This window comes from Hemiscyllium ocellatum, chromosome 37 (assembly GCF_020745735.1).
Source record: "Hemiscyllium ocellatum isolate sHemOce1 chromosome 37, sHemOce1.pat.X.cur, whole genome shotgun sequence".
Lineage (NCBI taxonomy): Eukaryota > Metazoa > Chordata > Chondrichthyes > Orectolobiformes > Hemiscylliidae > Hemiscyllium > Hemiscyllium ocellatum.
Window position 1 is genome coordinate 39,626,874 of NC_083437.1, and position 21,112 is coordinate 39,647,985.

Sequence of the window (21,112 nt, forward strand, 5' to 3'; positions counted from 1 at the left end):
GCTGTCTGCTTTGTTGGGTAAAGAACAGTTAGAGAATGAAATGACAAGATGTGCTTTTCCTCTCTTTCAAAATCTAATCATTTCAGAAATACAATTCTTTTAGTTAACTTTTTTTTAATTAATTTGCTTCACAACATATCTTGGACAGCATTGTGTCTGCAAAATATTAGGCAGCCGGAGAATTTGTTCTGATTGTGTTGTGAAAGGACTAATTAGCTCGATTGTGAGGAAGCTACTGATTTTCACACAAGGGCAAGCCTCTGAATAGATGTTTTAGGGAGGGAGATGGGGTCTTTAAGTTGAGAGCATGTAGGGCAGCCATTATTTCTTTCAAATTACTGAAGTGTGGGTGGATGGATGTGCCTTCCATGAGTCATGTTCTGATGAGTCCATGACACTCGTTCTTGTGTGGGAGAGCACAATACATTTTTTTTCTGTTAAATGGATGATGCAGCCTATACATAAAGGTTAGTCACATGGGTCCAAGATACAAGTGAAATAAAAGTTATGTTCACTTTGTTTTAACAGAGGTGTTGGAGAAAATCATCTTGAACAGTTAAGTTCCAAATCAATTTAACCATTCTTGACTAAAATGTGGGAGAGAATTATTGCTCTGTATGTGGGAGGAGTGAGCTCTGCTTTTGTATGTGGGATTTGAGTTTGCTCTCCTGAGACAAAAATCTAAACTTTGTGTCCAAACAGAGCCTAATGCTGGCATGAGTCAGAATAAACCTTGTAAAATGTAGAATTGGGAATGAAATTTAAAGCAGATTTGAAACATTGTGGTTGAATGATTTTGGTTGGATTTGTCCCAGCAGTTGCTAATTTTCATTTGACAAGATTTCCATCGATTGAGTGTATTGCACAGTCTCACCATGTCTCACATTTTACACAGTCGATGTAGTACTTTTTGGTATGCCATCACCATGTGGGCAAATGTCCCATTTACACAGCTCTCCTTAAAACATCAGTAGAGATTTGTGACCAGCTGCAGGATGAATGATGTTCACGCATCCAGATAAAATATCTTTCCTGAAAAAGTTAAAGTACTTTAGATAATTTACTAATTGCTAATGGAATGTTGGCCCTTGCTTCAAGAGGGTTAGATTGTAGAGTAAGGACGTCTTCTTGCAACTGTATAAGATGTTAGTGAGACCACATTTAGACTACTATGAGCAGTTTTGGTTCTCATATTTAAGGAACGATATTACTTCATTGAAGGCAATTCGGAAAGCATTCACTTGGATGATCCCAGGTGTGGAGGGATTGTCTTATAAGCAAAAGTTAAACAAGTTGGAACTCTGCTTATTGGTGTTTAGTAGAATGAAAGGTGATCTCATTGCAAAATATAGGATTCTTAAAAGCCTTGACAGGATAAATGGGAGACCTCTAGGATTAGAGAGCATAATCTCAGAATAAAAGGATATTAATTTTAAGATTGAGATGAGGAGGAGCTTCTCAGGATTGAGAGTCTTGGAAGCTCTTTGCCACAGAAAGCTGTCCAGGCAGAATACTTGTATATTTAAGGCTGTAACAGATTCTGGATCCTCAGGGGAAACCAGGGTTACAGGGAAAAGGCAGGAAAGTTGATGTGAGCAATATCAGGTAGGTAAGAACAATGACTGCAGATGCTGGAAACCAGATTCTGGATCAGTGGTGCTGGAAGAGCACAGCAGTTCAGGCAGCATCCAACGAGCAGCAAAATTGACATTTCGGGCAAAAGCCCTTCATCAGGAATAAAGGCAGTGAGCTGGAAGCATGGAGAGATAAGCTCACTCACTGCACCGGACTCTCTAGCACAGACACACTGACAGGCTGCTGCTCCATTGAAAGGCTGCAGCAGGGATATTCTGCACAGGGACAGGGCCTCAGCTCACTCACTGCGCCATGGCTGCAGTGAGCAATATCAGGTCAGTTGTGATTCTATTAACGGCTCAAAGGGCTGAATGACTTACCCCATTCCTATTTGTTATGGTTTTTATGGTCTTGTCTGTCACGCTAGCAGACTACAGTATATGTGAGATTTACAGCCTTGCTTTTCTGGAATGTTCAAGAGTTTGATTAATTTCCTCTTCTCAATTTTTAAATATTATTTCTTCCTCTCCATTGCCACCAGTTTTCTTTCTGCTGGCCTCTTTCTTTTGCAAACTTTGTGACTTTTAAATCTAGCATTTTCCAGTTGGATTCCTTGCTGATCTTCATTGAAGTGTAGGTTGGAAGTCAGCCTTCACAGTCACGACTCAAATGCTCATGACTCAGACTGATGATTCAGATTCTCAGACTTGGAACAATCGTGATTGTAAGTGAAATGTTGTGACCAGCAAGGTTACAGACCAGATGCTAGAAGGTGGCATTAGAATAGCCAGCTAGTTTCTTGTTTCTTTTTGTAGCCTGTCGAATGGCATATCTGTATGCTTTTAGTTTTTCTGTGATATGTTTGAAAATCATAAGAAGCAACTTCGCTTTTAATGCTTTTTAGGTCCAGAGTTCTTCCATCCCTTCATAAAACTTTCCTTCTGTCCTTTTTTAAGCTGGTTCTACTACTTTAATTAAGCATTTAGTCTGCTGCTTATATCTCTTAATGTGTTGCTATTTGAAACTTGAAATCTTTTCCAAGTTTTACTGCACTTGAAAGTATTATAGAAATGCAAACTGTTATTTCCCACCAATTTCAGGGTTTTTTTTTCTTATATTAGGTTCCAGCTATGGGCTTGTCATGCCTGTGACTGAAATGAGGAAATATGATACACACAAGTATTTGTCAATCTCTCTGGACAAGTTGAGATGACTTTATTACCAAAGAAAAGAACAGTGAATAAGCTCAGTGGGTTAGATATCCTTTCCATGGTGCAGGATATCCAGACAACATCTTTCCTCTATCTTGTACGCTGCTTTTTTTGTTTGAAGCAATCAAACTGGGTTCCACACTACAGACAGTTCCCAAGTTGCAAATGGGTTTTATCTGGAATCTGCTCACAAGTTGATTTGTGTGCCGATTGGAACATAGCAAAGGATGATGTAAAGCCGCCATTCATAAGTTCAAGAAATATTTGTATCCCAGTCTTTAAAATTAGTCTCCTGTAGGGGATCACGTTTGTAAGTACGAACACTTGTAAGTCAGATGTTCATTCGATCGGGAACCCCTGGACTGTAGGTTAATTGAGATTCTTTGTCTCCAGCATTTGCCATTACTACTACTTTTCAAATCCAAGGTTTGAGGTCCAATAAGCTAAATCTTAAAATCAGTCAGCTGTTGCTCAATGCGTTACGCTCTCTGAATCAAAAAGTTGTGTTCAAGTCCCATTCCTGAACTCTAGCACAAAAATCAAGGCTGGCCCTTGTTCTATGCTGAGGGACTGCTGCATTATTGGCGAGCTTTCAGACAAACCTAGTCCCTGTCTGTCCTCACGGATGAATATGAAATATACCATGGCACTATTTTTGAAAAAGGGCAGGGAGACACTCCAAGTTTCTTGACTAATGTTTAACCTCCAACCAACAATGTGCACAGGCTCTGATTAGGCATCATGATATTGCCATTTTTTTTGAGCTTGCGGTATGCAAGTATGCTGTTTCCATAATTTGCGACAGTGGCTGCACCTTGGAAGTATTTAATTGACTATAAGTAATTTTGAGATGCCCTGTGGTTGTGAAAGAAGTTATATAAATAATGCCTCTTTTCTCCAAAGCTACAATTTATAACCTTCAGTTGGGCCTAAGATGTTAGCTTGCAGTTGTTGACTGTTTCCTAGCTTATTTCTAATATGAAAACTTGGTGTATAATTTCTGAGCTGGCTATCGAAGCAGTTTGGGGACTTCTGACCTTGAATGTGTTTCCCTGTTTGGAAAGTGCTCTGCATTTAGTCTGTAATGACAAAGATTCACATGGCTGTCTCATTGCTCCAAGTGTTGGGCTGTTTTTGAATGCAGTTCAAGCCATCTATTTTGAAGCTTCTAGGAGGGAGTGCAGATTTTATTCGTGTTGGTGACTGTGGCAGCTATAGTTTCTAAAGTGAGTGATAAGGAATTTATCGATGCATTTACAGTAACTCTGCAGTTGGCCGTAAGCAGGTTTCCTTACCTCTCAATTGGCCATTGTGTAGATAACTAGTTTTAATTCTGCTCTGACCTGATACCAGACTGAAGAGCAGTGAGATCCATGCAGGAGATTGTCTGTCTTGACTTTATTTCTGGACCTTGTTACGCATTGACTTTGCACAGGTTTCATGTTTCTGTGACACTTCTGGTTCGGTGAAAATAGAGCCTGCATCTGGAGTTAGGACTTGGCCTGAGACTGCTGTAAAGAGGAGTGAGAATCCCTGAAGGAGAGTCTCTCATACCTGTCTTCTAAATGTTAACTCTCAAGTGTGTTCACCCCTGTGTTTGCTAACATTAATTGTTTCTGCAGTTGCCTCCTAAGGTGTCTGTATTCATGCAATTCTGTCCTTTTGCGATTTCCTGATATAGTTGCCAATGGTGTAGTAATTAATATCTGCAGCTGTCTAGGCTTTAAGCTGTTCCTAAACCCTGCTGCCTCTCTGTCACTCTTTGTTTCTCCTTTCAGACACTTTAAAACCTGCCTTTTTGGTTAAGCTCCTTTTTCACCTGTCTTAAATTGCTTTGCATAACTTAGTGTCAAATTCTGTGTCATAATACGGAGGAACCTCGATTATCCGAATAAGATGGATATCAATTATCATTCGGATAATTGATTATTCGATTAATATTTCCTCTGGGGCTCGAAGTTTTCTGTGAAGTCTGCTTCCCTTTGAGACTAGGCAAAAGCACCCTCGGTGGATGGACTGTTCTCTGCAGCATTTCAGTGAGCAGAGTTTGTTTTTAGTCATTGTACCTGTAAACAAAAGATGCAATCAGGGCTGAAACAGCTCTTTGATATATTCAGATAATCGATATTCGGGTAATCAATGTTCCTCTGTATTTCTATGAAGTCCTTGGGAGGCATTTTACTGCATGGAAGATACTATATAAATGGAAGTTCTTTGCAATTATGTAAATGTTAAAGCTAATGAGGCTGAGTGAATGTTTCAAATAATGAAATGCAGATGGAGGGAAGTTGGTTCTAATTTTTTTGCAATTCATGCACAACCAGGTCCTGCAAATGACAGATGGTTAAGTGATTAACCAATGTGCGTGGATGTATTGTTTGAGAGAGAACAGTTGACCAGAACACAATGGAAGAATTTCTCTACTCCTCCTTGAGTTGTAATGAATGTTTTTCATGTCCAGCTATATAGACACAACTAAGGCTTTAAGATGTCTTGCCTCAGCACAACCAAGCCAGCACAGGCTGTGCACTCATGTTCCTAGTGTGCTTAATTTTTCTGAGGGGCAAGTTATGCTACTATGCCAAGTTGGTGATTTACATACAACCGGTACATATGTAAAAGAACATAAAAGACCAGGGTCAAATGAAACACTGAAACTGCATGTATATTTAATCAACGCACACTTATAATCCTCCTTGACATAATGATTAAGTACAGAGATCAAATTTAGGTAGATGTTCAATCCTCTATCTCCAGTTTTTATGGGACGAGAGGTGGGAGTAAGGGAGAGTAAGAACTCCGTATGATGGGGAGGATGTTCACCATGTACTGTGATGCATTTTGTTTTGATTTAACATCTTTAGTATATTCTTATCTTAAAATAAGAATTGGAAGTAGTATAACCAGCCAATATTCATGCTAAAATGGGACACAATTTAATAGCATCTGTGTAGAATGCATAATTGGAGTTTGCAATTAATAAGGAGGTGGATCAATTTACATCTGCCCCAGGAGATCATCAGCACAGAGGTGGCTGATGAATTGCAAGCATCACTTGTCCTTTTGTGCTTTTCTTAATAACAGACGCTATCCATTTTTTTTTCCAGATTGAAATTAAGGTAGTATTGGATAGAATTTTTTTTGATTGTATCCATGCTATTTTGCCATTTTCTATTCTATAACTAGGCCTTTGGGAATTTATTTTATCGTAGGGCTTTTTAAAAAATTTCATTGTGCAGATCAGGAAAAAAAAGACTCTTTCCTCTCCTTTGTTTTTAAAGGATAAGGGTCCAAATCCATTATTTTTGTACCATTGATCTATGTTCTGAAGTAAATCGGTCACGGTTTTCAACTTTCGGTAATTATCTGATCTGTACTTTGATGGAGAAGACAGGAATAGAACTGGTCCCAAAACATTCCTTGCTGTGCTTTCCAGAGTGACCCTAGCAGGGTAGGGGGACACCTGAGCAGTTGTTGGAGGATGGGGATGCTGCAACAGATCTTATTGCCTGGGACTAGATTAAACAATTAAGAAGAGTTCCCTTTACAGTGTACCTTTCCTTTGACCAATGATTGAAACTTGCATGTGTTTGAGGACGAGAGTTTCTTCTCCAAACCATTTGCCGCATGTTAGGATAGCTCACTACTGCTGTTAAGACCTGCACTGGATGCTCGCCACTTGTATCCGTGTTTTAGAGGGTGCCCTGTACAGTTACTCCAGCAAAGAATCTGTGAAAAACAGGGACCTGCTGGTCTGGATGTCTTCTGTTTGTGTGCTTATAACAATGGACACACATGTGTGATCTGACAAACTAAAGGTTTCAGTAGTTAAATTGTAGAGGAATTCCATCAGGCTGTAGAAATGGTTAGCTCATTTGGCTGGTTTGCAATACAGTGATGCCCTGCAATGTTTGTTCAATTCCTGTATTGGCTGAGGTTCCCATAAAGGATTATCTTTCTTAACGTTCCCTGTCATGTGAGGCATAGTGACCCTCTGTTTAAACCCACCACTCTGTTTAATGAGAGTGCAATTCTATGGTTCAGTAGGACTATGGCAACTTTCTGCATTGGAGTAAGTCTATGGCTGCATTGGAGTAAGTTGTGATTACCTAAAGGTATTTCACATGGTGCAGAATCGTGGTAGTGCAGTTGAATTTAAGGAATTTTCTGTTTTATTTCACTTTTTTAAAAAAATTTCAGTCGTAGGATATTGACATCACTGCTTAGGCCGGCAGTTATTTTGCCCATGATTAATTGCCCACGGGGCTTAATAGTCAACTGTATTGCTGTAGGTGTGGAGTCACATCTGAGGAGCAGGAAAATCGACGTTTCAGACAAAAGCCCTTCATCAAGAATGAAGGGCTTTTGCCCGAAACATTGATTTTCTTGCTCCTCGGATGCTGCCTGACCTGCTGTGCTTATCCAGCACCACTCTAATCTTGACTTTAATCTTCAGTAACTGCTGTACCCACTTCTGCCTAGTGGAGTCACATGTAGGCCACACCAGATAAGGATGGCAGTTTTTTTTTCCCCCCCTAATGGGCATTAGTCAACTAGTTTTTCTGACCATTAACAATGGATTCCTGGTCGTCATTAACCTCTTATTTCCAGATTATATTGAATTGAAATGCCATTATCTGCTGTATTGAGATTCAAATCCTGGTCCCCAGAGCGGTAGTTGAATTTGAGTACAGTAATAATTATCAGTGGACTGCCCCACACTCCTGCCATGACTGCTGACCTCATATGGGTCAAAAAGCCAATGTGTTCTGGCTCAGTCAACTATGCAACTACTGTATTAATACTTCTTGCTTTTGCTTCTGCCATGCTTGAAGCAGGATGTATTTCTGATCACAGTTGTCATTGCAAATAGTAGCCTTTTGTTAACTCCAGTGCCTGATGATCACAGACTCTGCTCTGTGGATGAGTGCTGACCAGCTGCTTGCCATCCCCACTGTTCAGTGTTATTGCTTGATAGATGTGATGTTGTTTTAGTATCAGTAACTCCAGCCATCAGCCTGGATATGGCATTGCATTTGTTTGTAGCATTCTTGTGTATGAAAGCCCTTTATTGTTTCTTTCCAATGTTCAATAATTCAATCTATTTGCAAAAAGTTTAGCATTGCTTTTTGGTAATGGATGTGAAAAATGTGTAAGAACATAGAATTGACTGGTGATGTTAAACTTAGATCAAACCTCAGTTACTCCATAGTTAGAGTACTTTGCATAGTTCTAATTGCTATACTGTAAACAATGCTTATCCAGGCACACTGCATAAATAACTTTTGATTCTGATGGTTCCCTCTGAGATTACATTGTGCATTATCCTGCCTGTGATTTTGCAATGATTGACTTATCTCAAACTTGAGGAGTCTGATGGGGCTGCAATTTCTTTTACAGAAAATAGCTGAAGTCAAACTATACAGTATCACACCGTGGCACTTGTTTCTGCCCCAATTCTTATTACTGTCATTTGCAAAACTTAATGAATCTCTCCTAGAAATCAGTTGGGCAATCCATATTTTAAAATTTGGTACAATACATTTGAGTAGCGCAAGCAGGTAGTGGATGTCCTCTGTTGCACTGAGTAAATTGATTCATGATGGTACTTTTCTGATATTTTTGAAATTACTGATTTTCCATTGAAATTGATTTCAGTTATCTGGTTTGGGATGTGGGACTTGATTGCAGGGGATTAATAATTAGTGAACCTAGATGTTTGAGTTACTTTTATACTATTCTGCATAAAATTATCCTTTATCTGAGCTGTGGGTAGACAGGTCTTGCGAACAGATTCATAACATTTGATCAGTTTAGTTCCTTTTAATATGATCCCCAGAATCTTTATGTCAGTACATCCCTATGAAAAAGGAACTTAATTTTGCATCTAGTTACATGACTTGCCTTTAGTTTTATTTTGTTGGTCTGTAGAGGGAGTTGGAGTACCTTGTGGGCAATTTTGGATTTACCATGATTTAGAGATGCCGGTGTTGGACTGGGGTGTATGCAGTTAAAAATCGTGCAACACCAGGTTATGGTCCAACAGGTTTAATTGGAAGCACACTAGCTTTCGGAGCGACGCTCCTTCATCAGGTGATCCGCAATCAGCTGATGAAGGAACGTCGCTCCGAAAGCTAGTGTGCTTCCAATTAAACCTGTTGGACTACAACCTGGTGGTGTCAGATTTTTAACAGGATTTAGCACATTATTCATGTTGTTGAAGTTACTTCAGTCGTGTTTCTTGCCTTTCATCTCTTACAACAGAATGTTCTAAAACTGCAACAGCTGAAGACACAGGGATTGCGATTGATCTGCAGGAGTTTGTTGACACTGGTTACAAGCTGTCACAGGAGGCACTACTAATCATACCCACCTGTACCTTTCCACATGCACACACCTTGATGCCATAGTCATGAATGAAGAGTTTTGGAAGTTGTCATTGCTTGGAAGTAGTTGATTGTGTAAGCGAAATTCAAGTGTGCTTCTTTTTAAAATGTTTCTCTTGATGCCCATGGGGTTTATTGAGTTCTTGTGTAATAGAAGAACCACATATGATTTCATGAGTATTGGGTTTTGTAATGGGTTTTGTAATAGGTTTTGAGTGATTTTTATTTGTTGTACGTTGAGCAAATCATTTGGGTTGCTGTGATTACAGTGGATATGATAACCTTTCTTTTCTGAGCTGTCTGGACGGCATGGTGGCACAGTGTTTAACATTGCTGCCTCAGTGCTGGGACAGGGTTCAACTCCACCCTCAGGTGACTCTGTGTGGAGTCTGCACATTTTTCCCGTGTCTGTATGGGTTTCTTCTGGTGTTCTGGTTTCGTCCCACTGTTCAAAGGTGTGCAATTAGGTGAATTGGCCATGTTAATTTGCCGATAGTGTCCAGGAATGTGCTGGCTAGGTGGATTAGCACGGGGCATATAAGGATACAGGGTGGGGGTCTGGATGGGGTGCTATTCGGAGGGTCAGAGTGGACTCAATGAGCTGAATGATCTGCTTCCACTCTGTAAGGATTCTATAATCTTGTGTAGAATGAGGTCTCCTTATATCATTTAAATATTTGGAATGCTGATACCACTTTGTGAGCCAATAGTTAAAGCTGGGATGCGATCCAGGTGTGATGGGCAGGAACTTCTGGGGTGATGGTATGCAGCCGTGTGTATTTTTTCACTTTTTGGTCAACCCTTCCTTGTGGTAAACCTGTCAGTACTCTGTCGACATTTACCTATTATGTAAGGAGTATTTTACTATGGATGCTAAATATTAAATGAGCAGCAAGGATGTGAAAAGTGCAGAAAAAATGTTCTCAGTCGTGAGATATCAGAAAAGAGTACAAAATATAAAAAGAGCTATTTATGTCTGTTGAAATTTAATTCATTGCTTGGTTGAATCTTTTCAGTTATAAACTGTGTGATGGAACATTCAATTTAAACAATGTCCAGTTAGAATGGACTGCCTTTTATCAGTGATTTTATTGTTTGTTAGCAGCCAACTTCTGGAAGAATAGTTTCATATTTTATTGTAATCTTTTCTGACTGTTGCTATTTGGCAATCAATTTTTTTTTTCACTGATTGCTTTTTTTTTTGCTTTTTGCAGGAAAAAGCCAACACATGTGAAAGTGAATTGCTGGTTCTGCAGCCAGGATACAACCGTACCTTATGGGAACAGAAACTGCTGGGATTGTCCAAACTGCGAGCAATACAATGGTTTTCAAGAGGTTAGGGGATTTACAATGCTTAAAGTTGCACTTCTCTGCATGTGTATGACGGTAGGGAGTTTTCCTTTTAACCCCTCCTTTGGCGGTGGTCCCTGTTTTTCTGTGAGCCAGCTCTTCTGATATCAGTGAGTAAAATGGCACAAAGCTGAATTGTTACCAGTTACTAGCTGGGAATTTCTGGAATGTGTGGGAATACTTTATATGAAAAGCAAATTGAATCTCTAGACTTTTGGCATAATTTTTAAGTTGAGACCACTCTTCAGTTTTTTCCTCCAAAAAAAACACTTTCTGTTTGGAATCCCATAAACGTAATCAAAATGTTTGCTTAAAAAAAGAGTTCATCAATCCTCCTCTTGTTTTGACTGTGTAAGACCATTAGATATAGGAGTACAATTAGACTATTCCTCCTATTCAGTCTGCTCTACCATTTGATTATTCTGACATTGCCCTCCTCTCCTGCAGCCTTTGATCCCCTTACTAATCAAGAACCTATCTATCTCATCTTAAATACACTGATCTTGCCAGACAAGATCCTTGCCTCTGGCTCTTTCAGTTACTAAGTAACTGTCATTTGCAAATGTGGTTTGTGTACTTTTGGAAGGAGAAATATGACAATTGATATCAAATGAAGTGTAACAAACTGGCTCAGGCTGTCTTCTGTGAGAAGAAATGACCAAATACAATATAGTTTTTATAACTAATTTCTTAAACTTGTCTCTAGTCTTCTCTGGATTTGAAAGTCATGTTGTGTTTTCTTTCAGAATGGAGACTACAATAAGCCAATTCCCGCTCAATACATGGAACATCTGAATCACATGGTCACCAGCTGGGCAACACCCTCTCAAGCTTCCAAAATTCAGCAATGGCCAAATGGGCAAATTCTGTTCTGCAAGAAATGCAACAATAACCAGCCCCTGAAGATCAAGCAGTTGGCATCTTTTGTTCCCAGGGATGAGGTGGGAGTTTCCAGAGACTGTTAAACTTTTACAAGCTCCGGCTCATCATACATGAGATAGCGTTGGCAGATAGAATTGAGGAGAATCCAAAGGGTTTTTCCAAATATATTAAGGACAAAAGGATAACTAGGGAGAGAATAGGGCCTCTCAAAGATCAGCAAGGCAGCCTTTGTGTGGAGCCACAGAAATGGGGGAGATACTAAATTAATATTTGGCATCAGTATTTACTGAGGAAAAAGATATGGAAGATATAGACTGTAGGGAAATAGATGGTGACATCCTGCAAAATGTCCAGATTACAGAGGAAGACGTGCTGGATGTCTTGAAACGGTTAACGGTGAATAAGTCCCCAGGACCTGATCAGGTGTACCCGAGAATTCTGTGGAAGGATTGATGAGGGCAGAGCAGTCGGTGTGATCTATGGACTTCAGTTAGGCATTCGGCAAGGTTCCCCATGGGAGACTGATTAGCAAGGTTAGATCTCATGGAATACAGGGAGAGCTAGCCACTTGGATACAGAACTAGCTCAAAGGTAGAAGACAGAGGATTGTGGTGGAGGGTTGTTTTTTTAGACTGGAGGCCTGTGACCAGTGGAGTGCTACAAGGATCGGTGCTGGGTCCTCTACTTTTTTGTCATTTACATAAATGATTTGGATGCGAGCATAAGAAGTACAGTTAGTAAATTTGCAGATGACACCAAAATTGGAGGTGTAGTGGATAGCGAAGAGGGTTACCTCCGATCACAACAGGATCTGGACCAGATGGGCCAATGGGCTGAGAAGTGGCCGATGGAGTTTAATTGAGATACATGCAAGGTGCTGCATTTTGGGAAAGCAAATCTTAGCAGGACTTATACACTTAATGGTAAGGTCCTAGGGAGTGTTGCTGAACAAAGAGATCATGGCGTGCAGGTTCATAGCTCCTTGAAAGTGGAGTCGCAGGTAGATAGGATAGTGAAGGCAGCGTTTGGTATGCTTTCCTTTGTTGGTCAGAGTACTGACTACAGGAGTTAGGAGGTCATGTTGCGGCTGTACAGCGCATTGCTTTGGCCACTGTTGAAATATTGCGTGCAATTCTGGTCTCCTTCCTATCGGAAAGATGGGGCCCTAAGACAACTGACCTTTTTGAGAGGTTTAGTGTTGGCAGTTGGAAAACAAAACATGTACCTTATTTAATAAATCAGGATGAAAATACTTGTAATGATGTCGGACAAGAAGCTACTTGGTTATCATTGAAAATCCACTTGGTTCACTAATGTTCTTAGGGGAGGAAATCTGCCACTCTTACCTGGTGTGGCCTCTGATTTCAGACACTCAGTAAATATGGTTGAATTGTCCTTGACATGTTGTCTGAAGTAACGAACTATCAAGCCATCTAGTTGTGTTCAGAAAGCTCACCATCACTTTCTCGAGGCTAAGAAAGGTGAGCAGTAAACAATGGATCCTAGTAATGCCTGTGAATCTGGAGGTTGAAGGAGAGAGGAATTGATGAAATTGTATTGACTAGGCAAATGATATAGTAAACTGATGGAACTGCAGATTGGTAAGCCTTGGATCCTGATGGCTTTCATCCTACATGCATGAAAGAAATGACTAAGTGAATTGATGAAACATCTGAGAACTAATCCTCCAACTCAACAAGCAAACTTACAACCTGATCCACAGCCTGAGCTACAAATCTTCTCCAAAATTGTAAACTTTCATCCATGTTTGAATCAAGTCTATGGTGAGGTGAGACCCTGGTGGAGCTCAAACTGCATGTCGGTGACCAGGTTATTGCTCAGGAAGTGCTGCTGTTTGGTGATATCTTCCATCGCTTGGTGGAGAGTTGACTGCTGGGTCTTTAATTGACTAGATTGGGTTTGCTTTTTTTGTGTAAAAGAGATAACAAGGCAAATAGTTAGATGGCAGTGTGGAGTTTCAGGCATGGCAGGTTCTGGACCACATGTCTTCAGTATTCTTGCCAGTACTCTTATCCAGTGCCTCCAACTGTTTCATGGTGTCACATGGAGAGAATCAAATTTGTGGCACCTGTGATATTTGATCTCACAAGGCCAAAATGCATATGTTTCAGCTTAATATTTTGCACTGATGTGCTGGGCTCCTCTATGATTGAGGATGAGGATATTTGTGGAGCTGCCGCCGCCTCCAGGCAATTCAGTTGTCCATGAGTCATTATTCTTGACCGTGACCAGACTGCAAAGTTTAGATCTGATCCAGGGATTGTGGAATCACTTAGTTATGTCCATCATTTTATGCTTTTTTGGCAAGTGCATAGTCCTGTTTTGTAGGTTGAGTTTTATGCCTCACTTTTAGGTTATGCCTGGTGTTGCTTGACCTCTTTCACTCTTCATTGAACTAGGATTGGTCCACTGGCTTAATAGTAATGGCAGCGTAGAGCATATGCCAGGCCATAAAATTGCAGATTTCATTGGAGTGCAATTTGGGTACTGTTGATTATATAATCTCTATAACGTGGAGCAAGACCATTCGGTTTATTGCGTCTGCACCGACCCTCAAGAGCATTCCACCCAGACCTTCACCATCTCCTGTAACCTCACGTCTACCCTGGCTAATCCATCTAGTCTATATGTTGCTGAATGCTACGGACAGTTTTAGTATGGTTAATTCACCCAACCTGTGCATTTTTGGACTGTGTGCGGAAACCGGAGCACGTGGAGGAAACCCACGCAGACATGGGAAGAAAATGCAAATTCTAAAACAGAGTCACCCGAGGCTGGAATCGAACCTGGCCCACTGACACTGAGCACCGGTGCCGTCCACAATGCATTGTGTATGCCCAGTCTTGAGTTGCTAAATCTGTTCAGTGTATCCCATTAAGCATGTGCTACATATCAACACCGTGGCCTGTGTTTGCAATATGAAGATAATAATCCACATCTCTCTGTATTTTCCTTAAAGGATGTATGTGCATTTGAGGTGGTTCAGATGAGATTTTGTAATTTTACATCTGGAATGAATGGATTATCTTAGAAAGATTTGGATAAGCACAGTGTGTTTTAGAGTCATAGAGATGTACAGCACGGAAACAGACCCTTCGGCCCAACCAGATATCCTAACCCAATCTAGTCCCAACTGGCAACACCTGGCCCATATCCCTCTAAACCCTTCCTATTCATAAATCCATCAGATGTCTCTTAACTGTTGCAATTGTACCAGCCTCCATCCCTTCCTCTGGCAGCTCATTCTATACATGACCACCCTCTGCGTAAGAAAAGTTGCCCCTTAGATCTCTCTTCCTTTTATATCTTTCCTCTCATTCTAAACCTATGTCTTCTAGTTCTGGACTCTTCTCTCCTCTCTTCACCCCACCCTAGGAAAAAGACTCTATCTATTCATCCTATCCATGGAGTTTAGAAGAGTTGGTCTGAATTTAATTGACATTTTAGATTTTGAATAGACTTGATAGTGAGTCCAGAATTGGGTACATTTAAAATTAGTTGAGGAAAATTGTTGAGGGTTGTGCAACCCTGAATATTTTTAAGATTATCAGGGCTGATGAGAATGTCAAATCTGGAACACCGATAAATCAGCATGATCTTATTGAATGACCGTGTATGTTTGAAGGCCTGAGTGGCCTACTTATGCTGTAAATTCATATTTGTATGAAACAAAGTCCTAGTCATTTCCAATGACTGAATAACAAAGCAATGGGCATATCCATTGCATAAATTGAAAATTCACCAATGTATTTTATCAGTGTTTTAGTACAGACAAGCTGGAATCAGAAGCAAAGACTAGAACAGCGTGAAAGAAGTCATGATCATCCTTCCATTTGCACATTGCAATCAAGTTGTTTTTCTTCTGATTTTGGGAGTAATTTCTATCAGGAAATGGGCATTGCGCCAAATTTTTTTTGCCCAAAATATTTTTGTATTTGGAGAATTAAATGTACTGTTACATTATTGTGGAATCTGCATTAAATTTGTTGAAGTTTGGAAAACTGCTGTCCTAGCTCTGATTTAAGGTAGGAGATTCAAATTCCAAGCTGTTTATAAATCTCCTCCTCATTTTAGACACATGATGGGGAATCATAAATTCTGACAATTGAGGGGAAAAATGTGACCTCCGGCTTAGATTTATCTAGCACCCAGAAGTGTGATAATGTGTCATTAACATTAGGTAGCCCTTTGCCTTTGACATGGTCAAATCTGCACTAGTTATGGAGTGTGGAGGTTTAGTATTAAATTTAGAAGAACCAATTTACACATTATCTTAAGAAATTTAGGCAAAAGTCTAGGTCTCTAGTATAGGATTACACTGTGTGGTTGTATACTAAAGACTAAAAGTGAGGTGCAAGGTGACTAGCAAATGGCATGTTAGTGAGTATAAGTTTGAAGGGAGTTTAGCACCTCCTTTGCATAGAGATCCTGCTTAGAAATAAGTAAGTATTGGAGGCAGAATGAGTGGCCTTGTTTTTCATGGAGGGAGATGGAGGAATGGGTAGACATGCTCAGATGCAACAAGTACAGACCTTGCTTGCTATTAACAAGGCAGCTTGGGTGTTTTTAATTTTGGCTGTTGTAGATGGCCATCACCCTTCCTCCCACAAATGTGTCCAGCCTGACCTTCTAGAATTTTCTCAAAAGTTGCCACCCTGTTTGTTTGTTTTTTCTTTTTAAAGGCCTTCCTTTTAAAACCTGTGTGACTAAATTTTTGCATTATCTGTCCTAATAGTTTACTCCTTTGCACGACATCCCTTTTGCTCTTGGTTCTCTGTAAAGTATCTTTGACTGCTAATCTACACTTACAAGAGCTTCTATGTATGCAGGTCATTCTAGCAAAGCAGTTGCCAATAAAATTAAACTACAAATTGTTTTCTGGTAAAGTTTAAAGACTGTGTTTTGCAGTTATCTGCAAATCCTCCATTCAATAGTAATGCAATACAAATAGAATTTGCTGCCAAATATACTTTGGCAACATTTTTCTTTGCTCTCAATCATAGCATGTCATGATTAAACTATCCTTTCTCATGGAGGCATTTTATTATTGTTGTATTAACATGAGATTTGAGCATAGGTAACATTTATTGCCTGTTCCTAGTTGCCCTTGAGAAGGTGATGTTGAGCTGTCATTTGAACCTGCTGCAGTCCTTCTGCTGTAGGTAGACTTGCAAGGCCATTAGGGAGGGAATGGACTAATGTACAGAGAAAGGAAGATTTAGCTTCCCTTTTTTTTAACGTTGCAAGTAAAGTATATTTTATCTCTACTGCAGCATTGATTTTATTTATGGGCTTAGCAATGTTAAATTCTTGCTGGCTTGGCAGTGCAAGTGTTCTCACCTAAGATCAGAATATAGTTGATTGAGTACATATTTTGAATTTTGGCTTAAGTAGTATATTTTGTGTAGAATTCATTGCTATCTTTCTCTATTTTATATTGCAACACTATTCTGACTATACATATTTAATGAGCTGTAAAGTGCTTTGAGATGTCTTGAATTTGAGAAAGACAGTATGAATGTAAGCCTGTCCAAGTTAATTGAAGTTAAGTGGAGGTAACTGAATTATTTGGAAGTGAGTGATCAGGCATTTACTCAATTGAAGTCTCATTTGAAGCCTGGTTGATATACTTTTCTTCTTTTCTGAGATATATTTGACAAAGTATTAAACTGCATTCTTGACAAGTGTTCTGTACTTGGGTGAACACTGCCATAGTTTCCCTTTTTAGGGTTCTGACTGCCAAGACAACCAACAAGACCACACAATGTCTATCTGCTAACTATTCCAGTGTTTTCATAGCCAGCCTCCTGTAGCTCATCCTAAACTCCAACTGCCCAAATCTTACACCAAGTCCATCACTCCTGTGTTCAGTATCTTCCTTTTATTCCTGATTGGAAAATGCTTTGATTTCAAGTCCCTTCCTGTCTACCTTTTGTAACCGGTTTTCCAATCCTTCAGAATCTCTACAAAATTTTGTTTAGCTGTCTACTGATAGCTCTTTAATCTCTCGAGTTCCCACATAGTCTCCACTTTTCAGTCCCAAACAACATTCGTGGTTTCTTGTCCAAATGTCTCTTCCTGTGGCTCAGCATCAAGTTTGTTATTTGGACAGTGCCTTGAAATATTTTGGTATGTTAAAAGGTGCTCTCGAAATGCAAGCTATTTTAGTGTACTAATGGCATATGGCTGACTTTAAATAATTTATAATTCTGTATTCTCAATTTTGTGACCGCAAATAAACTGCATTTTGGAGCAGTACTCTTGAATATGTCCTATTAGTTTTATTTTAAATGGAAACATTGATAGGTGCAACCCTCTGTTTTTGGCCTGCTGTAATTGGGATGTACAAGCTGCTTCCTAAAGTTTTTTTTTTGTTCTGCATCCTGATTACTGTTAAACAATCTGCAACCTAGAATATAATACAGCATATTGTGAGGTTAACAATGACATTTCTATTACAGTAGAGGGTGCTCTAGTTACACCAGTTGATTGAATTCTAGCACTGATGATTTTTAAAAATTATTTAACCTATTTTTCTAATCGACCTGTTCAGAGATGTTATTTCACACCCTTAGAGCAGGTGTGACTTGAACCCGGGCCTCCTAGTCCGGGGGAGAGACTCTACCACTGTGCCACAGGGCATTTTAAGCAAAGATGGGATGAATTTTACATGCTCTTTTCTGTTAATGCTAGTCTAGATCTGCCTATTCATCAATTTTAACAAACTGTTGAAACCTGTGGTTTGTTTACTTAAGTAAAATACTGAAGATGCTGGAAATCTGAAATTAAAAGCATCTACTAGAAATACCCACTTTTATAGTAGGATTTTTTATAGAAAATTAATATTTCAGAAACTCAAACCAATGCTGTTAGACTTGCTCGATATTTCCAAGTTTTCTAACTTTTTAAAAATGGTTTCCTGACTTTGGCTACCACAACTGAGTTGCCCATAAAGCTTTTGAACTGAAATTGCAATTTGGGCATGGTTCTGATGGGTATAATAGCACAGTAACAAAGTTGGTATGCTTTACTTATACTGCTTTAACCGAAGTAGAAATGGGCTATCCTATAGGTTAAGTCACCACACTCCTCATTTATAGATGTTCATCTTCCTGCATATTCTTGCATAATGGAGTTAGAATATATGAAAACACTTTCTATTTTTCAACAAATAATACCTCTAATACGAATGTTTTTCATCTCTAAATATACCAACAATATTTGGAGGCACATTTTTTAGTCAAATGTAGACATTAACAACAAAACTACTTGTATTTGTATCACATGTTCCTAGTTAGGATTAAAAATTTCAAGGCACTTCACCAGCGTGTTACTAAATAAAATTTGGCACCGACATATATCGAGAAATTGGGAAGGTAAAATCGAAGGTAGTTTTAAGGAAAATCTTAGTGGCAGAGAGAGGTGAGAAACCAATTTAGTGAGAGAATTTCAGAGCGTAGGGTTTTAGCAATGAGCAAAAGACCAGTATTGGAGGAGCACAGATATGTTAGGAGGCTGGTTGGCCTGGAGGAGATGAGTGAAAGGGAAGGAATAAGCACAGTGGAGGGATTTGAAAATAAAGTTGAGAGTTTTTCTTTTGAGGCATTGCTTATCCCTGATGGGAAGAATGCACTGAAAGTCTAGCCTACTATTCCACGAATTATCGCAATGTGAAGTGTGACCAGTTTAGTCCATAGGATGATTAAGCTTGGTGCTGTTTTGCACTTGTATAACAAATAAGTGATCACCAGGTAGTTATAGTTTTTGTCTTGAGCTACAAAGGAAGGACTAGAATCCAAACTTCCATTTTCTGGTTTATTTTTTCCAAATAAAGTGTATTCAGTTCTTGTAGGGTCCAGCGTAGGTCAGTAAGCGTCAGTGATGTGCGAGTGGGATTTTTGCTGCAAGGTAGGATGTGGCAATAGTAGTTTGTGAGCTGTTAAATCACTGTCATGACAATGCAAAATTTTATAGTTTAATTACTTGGTGTTGAAGTATAAACCATCCCAAAAGATTTATGTTGGAGATTTTTGTCATGTAACTGGCTGCATTTAGAACTTCAATATAAATAACATGATTTTTTTCTTCTGAAAGCCAGGTTATCTTTTCCCTGTGATAGTCCCTTTTGACCAGGAGTGAGATTTCTGGCTTGATTGTATGCAGCATGAGTTTAACCCTTAATAAGGTGGAATAAAAAAATCAACTTTGTTCCCCCTTTTACCATGTGTCACTTGCATTATTTGTTCAGGCTGCCTATATAAACCTAATTAAAACCTTTGAAAAATTGAAGAGAAACTTGGAAAATTGACTTTCTCTATTCTTGCATGATGGAATTTTTACACTAACTTGATTTCAAGAGTACTCTTGTCTTTGAAGTAAAATTCTTTCCATGTCTCTCTACCTTTGCATTTTCATCAGTTATTGTGGGATTCTGTGCAGCTGGTTTTGTTAGAGCTCATTTTCATGCTTCCTATTGTATATAATGGCTGTATAATCAGCCTATAAACTGACCATGCTTTTGAGCGGTTGTTGCTGTTTACTGTTGTTTGGGCATGCCTCATCATTTTGGTCAGATCTATAGTGATGCGGCTGGTCTTTTCAGTTTTATTTTGTGCTGTTGAAAATCACTTGTACAATTCATCTGCCTATTTGTAGGCAGAAAAAACGTTTTGAAAGCGGTGTCCTGCAAAGTCAGAAAGAGAGAGACAGAGGTGGAGTTGTAACATTTTAACAGTTGAGGAAACAAACCTGGTAAGAATAACTAATTTAGACTTTGCTTGACCAGGAGTTACTCCAGGTCAGCAAGTAGTGGGGTGATAAATGGGACTTGGTGAGAGTTGAAGCATGGGCAGCAAAGCATTTGGCTTTTATGTGGAAGAGTAAAATATCAGGAATACAGGAGGCATCTTTTTTGGTTCCCAACCCACCACCCCTCAAACTGTTGACCACTCTCATCATCACATTTGTGATATAAAGACTGTACATGCTATGAAGGTGGAAATGGGCAGAGATAGAGGAAAGACAATCTGTTGTTGAAACTTTAATCCATGTCTTTGTTACCTCCAGACACGACAATTCAAAGCACACGTGGCTGATCTGTCATTCTACTCTTCCACCAACTTGACGCCAAGCATTCTGCTGCCCGTGCTTCAACTCTGACCAAGTCCCATTTCATTTATTACCTTGTGCTCGCTGACGTACAGGAGCTCCTGGTTAAGTGAAATTTAAATTTTAAATTCGTTATCAATGTTTTCAAAATTGGGTATGATCCAATATCCTTACATCCACGAAAGCCTTCAGCCCTGTAACCAGCTTGTGATCTGTAATTCTCACCTCTTGAGCATTCCCAATTTTACTTATGTCACAAACATTTATGCATTATGGAAATTGAAATATGGACATAACTGGGTTGCAAAGGATTTATCATTAGAACATAAATTGGAGCAGGATTAGGCCATCTGGCCTGTTGAACCTATTGTTCAATAAGATCATGGATGACCTTTTCATGGACTCAGCTCCACTTGCCTGCCTGCTAACCATAACCCTTAATTCCTTTACTGTTGAAAAATCTATTTTTGCCTCTTAAAAACCTTCAAGGTAGCCTCAACTGCTTCAGTGGTCAGGGAATTCCAGAGATTCTCAACCCTTTGAGTGAAGAAGTTCCTCATCAACTCAGTCCTAAACCTG

At 39.4% G+C, this 21,112-nt stretch overlaps 1 protein-coding gene across 1 annotated transcript in view; it reads left to right on the top strand.

Annotated features, from left to right (window-relative positions):
• tmem201 (transmembrane protein 201) overlaps window positions 1-21,112 on the top strand; it is a 53,462-nt gene that overhangs the window by 11,483 nt on the left and 20,867 nt on the right. Inside the window, exons 2-3 of the mRNA XM_060851884.1 lie at window positions 10,387-10,507; window positions 11,269-11,463. Coding sequence (XP_060707867.1) covers window positions 10,387-10,507; window positions 11,269-11,463 — 316 coding nt within the window. The remainder of the gene's footprint in view (window positions 1-10,386; window positions 10,508-11,268; window positions 11,464-21,112) is intronic.